Source organism: Scyliorhinus canicula, chromosome 9 (assembly GCF_902713615.1).
Source record: "Scyliorhinus canicula chromosome 9, sScyCan1.1, whole genome shotgun sequence".
NCBI lineage: Eukaryota > Metazoa > Chordata > Chondrichthyes > Carcharhiniformes > Scyliorhinidae > Scyliorhinus > Scyliorhinus canicula.
This window is the reverse complement of record NC_052154.1, coordinates 156,559,164-156,571,689: the sequence shown is the minus strand read 5'-3', so window position 1 is coordinate 156,571,689 and position 12,526 is coordinate 156,559,164. Positions and strand designations below refer to the sequence as shown.

At 47.1% G+C, this 12,526-nt stretch overlaps 1 protein-coding gene across 1 annotated transcript in view; it reads right to left on the bottom strand.

Annotated features, from left to right (window-relative positions):
- si:ch211-210p4.6 (malignant fibrous histiocytoma-amplified sequence 1 homolog) overlaps positions 1-12,526 on the bottom strand; it is an 81,803-nt gene that overhangs the window by 21,240 nt on the left and 48,037 nt on the right. The window contains exons 5-10 of the mRNA XM_038806061.1: positions 11,469-11,529; positions 11,360-11,434; positions 8,611-8,908; positions 8,412-8,515; positions 6,186-6,340; positions 2,850-3,012 (exon numbers count right to left, since the gene is read on the bottom strand). Of these exons, the coding sequence (XP_038661989.1) occupies positions 2,850-3,012; positions 6,186-6,340; positions 8,412-8,515; positions 8,611-8,908; positions 11,360-11,434; positions 11,469-11,529 (856 nt within the window). The remainder of the gene's footprint in view (positions 1-2,849; positions 3,013-6,185; positions 6,341-8,411; positions 8,516-8,610; positions 8,909-11,359; positions 11,435-11,468; positions 11,530-12,526) is intronic.

The following is a 12,526-nucleotide window of genomic DNA, read 5'->3' as shown; positions in this document are numbered from 1 at the left end:
GTGTCCTAATAAAAGTAAGGTTAAGGGGGGGGTTGTTGGGTTACGGGTATAGGGTGGATACGTGGGTTTGAGTAGGGTGATCATGGCTCGGCACAACATTGAGGGCCGAAGGGCCTGTTCTGTGCTGTACCGTTTTATGTTCTATGTTCTATGATTGATCATTTGGCTTAATCCCACTTTTCCACTCTCGCCCTTTACATCTCGATTCACTGGAAGACCAAAATTCTGTCTATTTCAGCCTTAAATATATTGAACAATGAAGCATTGGCAAACCTGTGGGGGAGATAATGATACACCACCCCTCAAGTGGAAGAAATTGCTTCCCATCTCAGTCCTAAATGATCCCGTTATCTGACACTGTACCCAGTGTTCTAGATTCCTTAGCCATGGGAAACAACCTCTCAATATCTACCCTGTCAACTCCCTTCTAAAGCTTTTAAAAAAATTAATGCAAAGGCTTGGGCTTCACCGGCTAGGCTAGCATTCATTGCCCATCCTTATTTCACCTTGTGAAGGTGGTGGTGAGGCTGCCTTGTTGAACTGCTGCAGTCTATTGCGGAGTTGGGATGGACTCAGAAGCTCTTTAAAAATGGCGTGTGGGTCCCAATTCCGTGATTCCTGATCCCCCTTCCCGGGGCTCATAATTTTTGGGAGTGCCTTTTAAGGGTGTCCTGGTTTGGGTGGTGAGTCTGCATCCTGTACACCAAACCTAGTCAACTCCAGTGGGGGCATAGGCATTCCCTAATCCTCTGCAATTTACATGGAATCGGGCCAGTTTTTCAAAGAGTCATGGTTCATGGCCCCTCAGAGGTGTCCTTGGGCCTCCTCACACCCTCCATGTCAAGGCATGACCCCCCCCCCCCCCCCCAACCCACTCCCTAAGGCCCCATGTGACCCCACACCAAGGTATGCCACCAAAACAATCCCCATTTCCTTTCATGTCCATGCCAACGTATGTCGCCCTATGTCTGCTATCTTAATTCATTTCAATTTCAATGCAGAGAAATGTGAGGTAATGCAAATTGGAAGAAAAAACATGGGGAGACAATACAGGGTCAATGGCACAACATTGAAGGGAGTATAGGAGCAGAGGGACCTTGAGGTTCAAGTGCATAGTTCTCTGAAAGTGTCAAGGCAAGTTGAACAGTTGTTAAGAAGACTCTGGAGCCTTGAGTTTATAAATAGAGACATAGAGTTTAAAAGCAAGGGCGTGATGCAACACTCCTACAAATCATTGTTCAGACCACATTTGGAGTATTATGTTCAGTCCTGGGCATCGTATTTAAGGAAGGATGTTAAAGCCCTGGAGAGAGCACAGAGGAAATTTACGAGAATTATATCAGGAATGCGGAATTTAGATACAAGGAAAGATTGGTGAAATTGGGCATGTTCTCCTTGGAGCAGAGAAGATTAATAGACGACCTTACTGAAGTGTTCAAAATTCTGAACAATGACAGGATAAAGAAGGGGATTCTGTTTCCACTAGTTGGTATGTCAGTGACTAGGGGGTCACAATTTCAAGATGGTCAGCAAGAGAGCTAGGAGTGACATGAGGAGAAACGTCTGTACTCAGAGAGTTATTGTGATTTGGCATACTACCTGGGAGAGTGGTGGAGGCAGGTTCCATAGGAGGTTTCAAAAGAGAGCTGGATATATATTTGAAAGTGATGAATTTAGAGGGCTATGGAGGTAGGGATGGGGAATGGGACTAGCTAGGTAGCTCTTTCGGGAGCCGCTGCAGACACAATGGGCCAAATGGCCTCATTCTGTGGTGTAAAATTCTATGATTCTACATTAAGCTCTGATCCCCCAAACAACCCCTAAGACCCCTCTTGTCCCTATTCAAAGATATGGCACGTCATGCGTATCATCCATTATATATTTATAGAACTAACAAACCCTAGTTCTATGACATAGAATGTTTAAAAAAAATATTTTCATGATTTGAGCACCTTGTATACACCTCTTAACCTTCTCTGCTCCAAGAAAAGCAACCCAGCTTCTCCTGTCTCTCGATGTAACTGAAGTCCCTCTTCCCTGGTCCCATTCTAGTGAATTTCTCTGGCATCCTCCCCACGGCCTTGACATCCTTCCTAAAGTGTGGTGCCCAAATTGGACACAATACTCTAGCTGCGGCCTAACCCGAGGTTTCAGTTTAACTTTCTTTGCTATTTTGCTCTCTGCCCTCTAGGAAGCTGAGGTCCATTTTTTCTTCTCGGATAACCGGAAGCATTGGACTGGGGAGAGTCCCTGCGTCCAATTGAGCCTTAGAGCCTGGGAATACCACATTTCATCATATCGTCTGACACCAACCTTGCATATCTCCCAGATACTTTGCAGCTTTTGTGGGATGTGGGCATCGCTGGCTGGGCCAGCATTTGTTACCCACCCCTTTTTAAAAATAAATTTAGAGTACCCAATTCATTTTTTTCCAATTAAGGGTCAATTTAGCGTGGCCAATCCACCTACCCTGGACATCTTTTGGGTTGTGGGGCGAATCCCATGCTAACATGGGGAGAATGTGCAAACTCCACGTGGACAGTGACCCAGAGACAGGATTGAACCTGGGACCTCGGCGCCGTGAGGCAGCTATGCTACCACTGCACCACTGTTGATGGAGTTGTATTGTTCACTGTTACTGAGACTAGCTTTTTATTTCCTGTCTTATTAACTTAATTTAAATTCTTATTTACTGCTGCACAGTGTTCACTGCCTCTCTGAGTCATTCCATGTTATAACACTGGTGCATTTCTCCCATGTGATGAAACATTCTGAGACCAATTTGCCAATCATTGGGAACACCCATCTGAGGCATTTAGGTATGCATAGTCACTGAGATGAAAACTTACATGTCCTTTTCTTTCTCATCTAAATCCGGCCAGTCAAAGTAATGCTCACAATCATGGTTTCTGCATGGCGTTTTCAGTGAGTAATGGAGACCTGGCCACTCTTCTATCAATTTCTCCACTTTCTGAATGGCCGTCATAATCAGGCACCATTGCCCCTCAAAGTCTGAAATACCAAAAAATGGAGATGAATTTGAATTCTTTTATTTAATAAACATTTTATAGAGGTATTTATGATTTTATAACAATAACAGAAGAAACAGCGTACATACAAATATAAACATAGTGCAAAGGAGGCCGCCTTCCTCCCTCACAGGTCCCACCTTTCTTACACACTAATGTAAACCAAACTAGACCCTAACCCTCCGCCCTCTCTGCTGACAGTTAATTTTCCCTAAAGAAGTCGACAAACGGTTGCCACCTCCGGACGAATCCTGACATTGACCCTCTCAAGGCGAACTTGATTTTCTCCAGACTGAGAAAGCTAGCCATGTCAGTTAGCCAGGTCACTCACTTCGGGGGCTTTGAGTCCCTCCAAGCCAATAATATCCGTCTGCGGGCTCCAAGGAAGCCAAAGGCCAGAACATCTGCCTCTTTCTCCTCCTGGATTCCTGGATCTTCCAACACTCTGAAAATCGCCACCTCTGGACTCGGTCCCACCCTTGTTTTTAACACCTTGGACATGACAATGAATTTGGAATTCTGACGAAAGGTCTTCGACCTGAACCACTTGTTTCTCTCTCCCCAGATATTGCCTGACCTGTTGAGTATTTGCAGCATTTTCTGTTTTTAATTGATTTCCAGCATCCAAAGCATTTTGATTTTGTAAGAGATTGTCAGTGTTTGAAAATCAACAGCTCCCTATCTCTCTGTCAGTTTCTCTGTCCCTGCCTATCCATCTATCTCAGTCTTTCTCACGCTTTGCCCTTCTGTCTCTCTGTCACTCACCATCTCTATGTATTTCCCTTTGTCTCTCTGTCTCACTTTCACTCGCTCTGTCAGTTTATGTATCTCTTTCTTTCTCATTCTATCTCTCTCTGACTCTTTCTCTAGATCAGGGGTTGTGGGGAGAAGGCAGAAGAATGGGGATGAGAAACATATCCGCCATGATTGAATGACTTGATGGGCCAAAATGCCTAATTCTGCTCCTATGTCTTGTGTTCTTATGGTCTCAGTCTCCCTCTCTCTCAGTCTCAGTGTCTCCCGCTGTGTCTCTCTTGTCTCCGTTTATTTCTGTCTCTCTTTCTTTTTCAATCTCTTTCTGTTTCTCTATTCCCCTTTGCTTCATCTCTCTGTTTCTTGCTGGTGCTGTCACGCTCTGTACTTCTTTCTCTCAGCCACTGTTTTTGTCTCTCTCCCACTGGACGGAATTCTCCGTTCGTTCACGGCAGCAGAATTTTGTAAATGAGGGCCTGGCATTGTGCCAGGGGCTAAGACACAGAGTGAGGAAGCTACAATCTGCAGCTGCTCAGAGTGGTGCTGACAACAGGCGGAAAATAACCTATTATTTATGGAATGTGCACTTTTCTGCCAAAACAGTTAAGAAAAAGCTGACGAGTAAATCCTGAAATTAAATAAGGAACTCCTGACAGCGGGACTATCTGGGTCAAAGCGAGATAGATTGTCTTCCCCTCGTGCTTCTGGCTGATGTAGGAACTCACCACAGGAACAACTCACATACTGTACAAAGAGTGGGTTCACCATCCCTCCTGCTCTATTACCTAGTGATCACTGATACCGAGGCACAGACACAACAACAGCGTGCATTTCTGTAGTACCTTTAACATAGTAAAATGTCTGAGCTGCTTCACAGGAACATCATCAAACTATCGCGGATGATTCACATAAGGAGATATCAAAGGCTTTCTCATAGAAGGAGGTTTTTAGGAGAGTCTTAAAGGAAAAAGAGAGATAGAAAGGCGGCGAGTTTCGGGACGTAATTTCAGAGTTAGGAGCCAGGCAGCTAAGTCATGGCCCCCAATGGTTAAAATCAGGAACGCTAGGGCAGCACGCACTGGTGCCGCAGTGGTTAGCACTGTTGCTTCACGATGCTGAGAGCCCAGGTTCCATCCCAGTCCCGGGTCACTGTCCGTGTGGAGTTTGCACATTCTCCCCCATGTTGTGTGGGTTTCGCCCCCACAACCGAAAAGATGTGCAATGGTCGGTGGATTGGCCACGCTAAATTGCCCTTAATTGGAAAAAATGAATTAGGTATTCTAAATTTATTTTTTAAAATCAAGAAGCACACTGTTCCCATTGAGTCAATCCTTACTAAACTGCTGACCACACAACTTCCCTTTCTGACCCCACCTTAGCTCATATTGTTACCAGCTCTTTCTCTTCAGGTACTGTCCCGCTCAGCTTCAAATGTGCCCTCATCACCTTCTCCTCAAAAAGCCCACCCTGATAGCCCCAAGCTTGCAAATTATAGTTAAAAGTGTTGCATAATGCAAGTTGTTGTTCCAATTCTGGCATCTTATGCATTCCCGATTTTCATCGCCCCACCATTGGTGGGCTGTGCCTTCAGCTACTTTGATTCTGAGCTCTGGAGTCGCCTCCTTAAACTTTTCCGACTCTCTCCCCTCCTTCTTTAAGTTTCTCCTTGAGACCCACCACTTGGACCAAGGTTTTGGTCATTTCCCTAATACCCCCTTATGCGGCTTGGTGTCTAATATTGTCCCATAAGGTGAAGCACCTTGGAACATTCTACTTTGTTACTGACGCTATATAAAGGCAAGCTGTTGTGATCAATGAATATTGAACCTGTCTGATCATCCAGCATTTTCATACTAGCCTCATCCAGCTGAAGACAGTAGAGTATATTTAAAAAATACGGTCAGGGTTGGGGTGAATTTCCCTTTGCTACGTTACTGAAGGTTTTACTCAGGTTGAAACGAATGGAACAGGCACATCAGTTTATATAAGGTTTAATTGTAGCGGTCTTGTTAATTCACAAAAAGGCAGACCAACATCTAAAGATCATAGAATTTACAGTGCAGAAGGAGGCCATTCGGACCATCGAGTCTGCACCGGCTCTTGGAAAGAGCACCCCACCCAAGCCCACACCTCCACCCTATACCCATAACCCAGAACCCCACCCAACACTAAGGGCAATTTTGGACACTAAGGGCAATTTAGCATGGCCAATCCACCTAACCTGCACATCTTTAGACTGTGGGAGGAAACTGGAGCACAAGGAGGAAACCCACACAGACACGGAGTGCACACTCCGCACAGACAGTGACCCAAGCCGGGAGTCGAACCTGGGACCCTGGAGCTGTGAAGCAATTGTGCTAACCACTATGCTACCGTGCTGCCCAAAGATGGGAGCAGACCTACCGTTCTCTCCATTTCCCTTGCAGCGGAACTCAATGTAACTGTTGGCTTCTTCATTGTGTTCTTTCAGGAGGAGTTTCCTCCCATTACATACCAGCAGGCATCGCTCTTTTCCAACCCAGTGAGAATAAATAAAATTGCACAATTTAATTATTACCCTGTGAAATGCAGAGATGGGAATTAGGAAGACGATTTTTACTGACACACGCCAACAACAACAAAAACAACTGCATTTAGGCAGAGACCCTGAGCATCGTAAAATTAGCCAAGGCACTTCACAGGAGCAATATCAAATAAAATTTGACATTGAGCCACAGGGGAAGATATTAGGACATGTAACAAAAGCTTGATCAAAGAGATAGATCTATAAGAGGGCCATATAGGACAAGAGAGAGACAGAGAGAGACAGAGAGGTTTAGGGAGGGAATTACAGAGCTTCGGGCCCAGGCAGCTGAAGGCATGGCTGCCAATGATAGACCAATTGAATTCATGGATGTTCAGTTGGCCAGAATTGCAGAGCGCAAAGATTGCGGAGGGTTGTGGGGCTGGAGTAGATTCCAGACTTAGGAGGGATCTGAAAAACAAGGATGAGAATTTTAAAATTGAAGTGTGTAATTGATGCACACATGATTTAATCAACATTACTTCAATGTATCTATTTTCAACATGACTGCAATGGTGCTTTACTTATTTAAAAGAAACAAAATATATTAAGAGAAAGCTGATTTGAAAAGCCATCTAAATTATTTAATGCAAACTTGATAAGAAGCCGAACTGCCAATACTGAAGGTAGAAAAATAGAATCATAGAATTTACAGTGCAGGACAAGACCATTCGGCCCATCGAGTCTACACCAGCCCTTGGAAAGAGCACCCTATGTAGGCCCATGCCCTTCACACCCATCCCCATAACCCAGCAATTCCACCTAACGTTTTGGACACTAAGGGAAATTTAGCATGGCCAATCCACCTAACCTGCACATCTTTGGACTGTGGGAGGAAACCGGAGCACCTGGAGAAAACCCACTCAGATACGGTGAGAACGTGCAGGCTCCACACAGAGTGACCCAAGCCGGGAATCGAACCTGGGACCCTGGAGCTGTGAAGCAACAGTGCTAACCACTATGCGACCATGCTGTCCCGCATGATAGACAATGGGCGCGATTCTCCACTCCCCACGCCAGGTGGGAGAATCGCGGGAGGGCCCCCTGACTAATTTTACGACCCCCTGGCGCCCCCCGCGATTACTCCCACCCCCCCGCTCGAAAGAATCGCCGCTCAACCGTTTTTCACGGCGACCGGCGATTCTCCGACCTGGAGGGGCCGAGCGGAATGCCGTTCACGGACCGTTTCACGATGGCGGCAAACACACCTGGTCGCTGCCGTCGTGAAATCACCGTGAGATGCCGTTTTGGGGCTTGTATGGGGCCTGGTGGGGAAATGAGCACCACGACTGTGCTCGGGAGGGGATGCCCACCGATCGTCGGGCCGGCGTCTCAATCGGGCGCACTATTTCCCCTCCGCCACCCCGCAAGATCAAGCCGCCACGTCTTGTGGGGCGGCTGATGGGAAAGATGGCCACCGCGCATGCGCAGGTTCGAGCTGTCAGCCGTCGTGACGTCAGCCGCGCATGCGCGGGTTGGAGCCGGCCAACCCACGCAAGCGCCGCTGACATCACATAGGCGCCACCGTCGCGTCACTCTCGGCGCAACCGCCCGGCGAGCCCGAAAGTTTACGGAGCGCCGCTCCTAGCCCCGCCGGAGGGAGAATAGGGGGCGAGGAGCGGCCTCCGAGACCGGTCGTGAAACTCGGCCGAGTTCACGACGGCCCTCCCGATTTTTCCCGGGAGCGGAGAATTCCGCCCAATACTTCTGAAAAGAGAAACGAGTTCATGTTAGAACTGTCGTGTTAACGTGACCGGACCTGTATTTACTGGCATTTAGAGGAATGTGAGGGGATCAAGGGATCTAATTGAGATGTATAAAATTCTGACCGGGCTGAGCAGATTGATTGCAGGGATGTTGTTGCTTTGGCTGGGCAGGGGAATGAAGGATCAGTCATGATCATATTCAATGGCTGAATGTTCCTTTCTCCACCTTTCACCCTCATCATCTAAAAGTCATACAGAATGGGAACGATACTATCCAGAACCCATTCCTCGTGTACCCCTTCCCAAGCACCTATCACCATTCAACAGAAGGGAAAAATAAAAAGTCGTGAACGGCAATACCTGTGGAAAAATCCTTGTGGAATTTCCGGCAAGAAGAAAGCTTGGGTGTGTAGATCATCGTTACTGTCGCCGTTCCATTTTTTCTGAGACCGCCTTTGCATCAGTCAAGTACCTTGGGAATAAATAGGTGAGAGTGGAGCATTCCTTGATGGCGACCATGGGGAGCCTGGTCTGAACACACTTGCATCAGGATTCAAGGCCTGGGTTTTGAAGAAAGACAAATATCAAAATATTCCAATATTTGGAATAGTTTACCATTCCCTTTCTCGTCTCCAAGCATGTCCTCTGCAATATCATGCAGATCTTCTTTACCATTTAGCTGATGCTTGACCAGGATTATTATGGCTTTATGATGTAGAGTAGCTTTAGCCTGAAAATCATTGATCCATTTTTGCTTGTCTGGTTTAAAGGCCGATTCCTTCTTCATGTGTTTGGCCGGGATGTTGTTCAGCTGCTGCAGCAGATCATGGCGGACAATCATCTGGAATAACAAAGAACTTAACTGGAATGTGATTCCCGGTTGGCAGAACCTTGACCCTCACCTTCCAATTACTCAGTGACAACTGCATCAAAGCATTCCCATTTGTGTCTGTTATCACCACTCACATTATTTCACATATACAAAATGCACCGCGGAACAAACAACACAGGAATGTTTCTACGGCACAAAACGCTGAGGGTGGTGGAAATCTGAAATAAAAACTGAGGTGTTGGAACTAAGCGGCATGTCTGGTAGCACCTGTGGAGAGGGAAACAGAGTTAATGTGGGCGATTTTCTCTGCACTTTCATAGTGTGTTCCCCGATGGCGGGAGGCGGCCTGCCTTGCCACCTTTTGGGTCCCACTGCTGTCAATGGATTTCCCATTGATGCCCTTGTGGGCTCCGCCCCCTCAGAGGTGGTATATAAATCTGCAGACAGTAGGCAGCACTCAGTACAGAGCAGCCACAGGCAGGCACAGGTCTAGCTTATTAAAACCACTGTTCACTTCTACTAATCGTCTCATGTGAATTGATGGTCGCATCACCCACTTCTTGTTTTTCCCAATTAAGGGGCAATTTAGGATGGCCAAGTCACCAACCCTGCACAACTTTTTGGGTTGTGGGGCGAGACCTATACAGACATGGGGGGAATGTGCAAACTCCACTCGGGCAGTGACCCGGAGTCGGGATCGAACGTGGGTCCTTGCAGCCGTAACGCAGCAGCGCCAGCAGCCACAGCCGCCCTAAAGGCTAGGAATCCTGCGGGGAGTAAGTCACCACGCCTGTCCACCATCTACAAGGCACCAGTCAGGATCAGGATGGAATACTTACCTGGATGAGTGCAGCTCCAACAACACTCAAGAAACTTTACAGTCAATGAAATACTTTTTGAACTGCGGTAACTTACAAAGTTGCAGACAGCAAGATCCCATAGCAAACAAGGGGATAAAGAACATTTAATCTGTTTTAGTGGTGTTGGGTTGAGGGATGAATATGGCTAGGGCACCAGGGTAACTCCCCTGCTCTGCTTCCATTAGTGGCATGGGATCCCTTCAATCCTCCTGACAAGGTAGATGGGGCCTCACTTGAGCACCTCATTCAAAAGATATTGCAGTCCTCCATCCAAACTGACCCTCCAACAATACAGTGCTCCCTCAGACCCTCTGACAGTGCAGCACTCCCTCAGACCCTCTGACAGTGCAGCGCTCCCTCAATACTGACTCTCTGACAGTGCAGCACTCGCTCAGTATTGACCCTCTGACAGTGCAGTGACCACTCAGTACTGACCCACCAACAGTGCAACGCACCCTTAGTACTGACCCTCTGACAGTACAGCGCTCCTCAGCATTGCCCTTTTGACAGTGCAATGCTCCCTCAGTACTGCCCCTTCAACAATGCAGCACTCCCTCAGTACTGACCCTCCGATAGTACAATGCTCCCTCAGTACTGACCCACTGACAGTTTCATGCTTCTTCAGTAATAAATCTTTGACAGTGTACCCTATGACAGTGTACCACCATGGGCGGCACATTAGCACAGTGATTAACACCATTGCATCACAGCTCCAGGATCCCAGGTTCTATTCCCTCCTTAGGTCACTGTCTGTGTGGCGTCTGCATGTTCTCACCGTGTCTGCGTGGGTTTCCTCCGGGTGCTCCGGTTTCCCCCCACTAGTACTGAAAGACGTGCTGTTAGGTAATTTGGACATTCTGAATTCTCCCTCCGTGTACCTGAAAAGGCGCCGGAATGTGGCGACTAGGGGCTTTTCACATTAACTTCATTGCAGTGTTAATGTAAGCCTACTTGTGACAATAAAGATGATTATTACTATTAGCACTCCCTTAGTACTGATCCTCTGACAGCATGGCACTCCCTCAGTACGCTCCCTTCCTCACACTGCAAGTGTGATGATGATTTAAATATGACTGGTGACGAGGTTGGATGTTGGGTGTGGGACGGGGGTAGGGTGGGCGGGGACTCATGCTGTTGAACCTGTTCAGCTTCGCCTGTTTAAGAGAGAGTGTTAACTGGAGAAGCTGCGATCATTCTCCAAAGGGTACAGGAAGTTAAGGGATACTTAACACAGATGTTCAAAAAACATGAAGGATTTTGATATAATAAATAGGTGAAACGTTCCCCTGGGTGGCGGGCCAGACTTCAGAGATTTAAATGTTTGGCAAAATAACTAGATGGGAAATAAGGAGCAATTTCTTCATGTGGAACGTTATTACGATCCCATCGCATTCCCTGAAGGGATGGTGGAATAGATTGCACCGGAACTTTCAGAGAGTCACTGGAAATGCAATTGAAGAGTAAAAAATTGCAAAGCTGTTGTAGAAAACAAATCATTCAAAGAACTGCCACAAACAGGTGAGACAGAAAGGCTTCTTTCTGTGATATCAACTTCTATGATTTTATGAATGATGAAAAGAGGAATAGGATTCCCAGATTAAGCCTCACCTGAAAACAGGGTAATCAGAAATGACGGCTTCAGGAACACAATCCTTTCCAGAGTCTGTACCTCCTGGTACCACACAATTAACCCAAGCGATGCAAGTAAACAAAATGTATTTCAACTGTTGACTGTCAATGTTGTGCAGATTTATCATCCTCAGTAATTCATCAAGATCTACAGCTCCTGTTAAAAACAATACAAAACTGAGAATCGCATCTGTGAAACCATTCCCCAGTGAGAGATAGTGTGTGTGGAACTGTATCCCAGTGAGAGTCAGTGTGTGTGGAACTGTATCCCAGTGAGAGTCAGTGTGTGTGGAACTGTATCCCAGTGAGAGTCAGTGTGTGTGGAACTGTATCCCAGTGAGAGTCAGTGTGTGTGGAACTGTACCCCAGTGAGAGTCAGTGTGTGTGGAACCCATACCCCAGTGAGGGTCAGTGTGTGTGGAACTGTATCCCAGTGAGAGGTCATGTGTGTGTGGAACTGTACCCCAGTGAGAGTCAGTGTGTGTGGAACTGTATCCCAGTGAGAGTCAGTGTGTGTGGAACTGTATCCCAGTGAGAGTCAGGTGTGTGTGGAACTGTATCCCAGTGAGAAGTCAGTGTGTGTGGAAACTGTACCCCAGTGAGAGTCAGTGTGTGTGGAACTGTACCCAGTGAGAGTCAGTGGTTGTGGAACTGTATCCCAGTGAGAGTCAGTGTGTGTGGAACTGCACCCCAGTGAGAGTCAGTGTGTGTGGAACTGTATCCCAGTGAGAGTCAGTGTGTGTTGAACTGTATCCCTGTGAGAGTCAGTGTGTGGGAACTGGTATCCCAGTGAGAGTCAGTGTGTGTGGAACTGTACCCCAGTGAGAGTCAGTGTGTGTGGAACTGTACCCCAGTGAGAGTCAGTGTGTGTGGAACTGTACCCCAGGGAGAGTCAGTGTGTGTGGAACTGTACCCCAGTGAGAGTCAGTGTGTGTGGAACTGTATCCCAGTGAGAGTCAGTGTGTGTTGAACTGTATCCCTGTGAGAGTCAGTGTGTGTGGAACTGTATCCCAGTGAGAGTCAGTGTGTGTGGAACTGTACCCCAGTGAGAGTCAGTGTGTGTGGAACTGCAACCCCAGTGAGAGTCAGTGTGTGTGGAACTGTATCCCAGTGAGAGTCAGTGTGTGTGTGGAACTGCACCCCAGTGAGAGTCA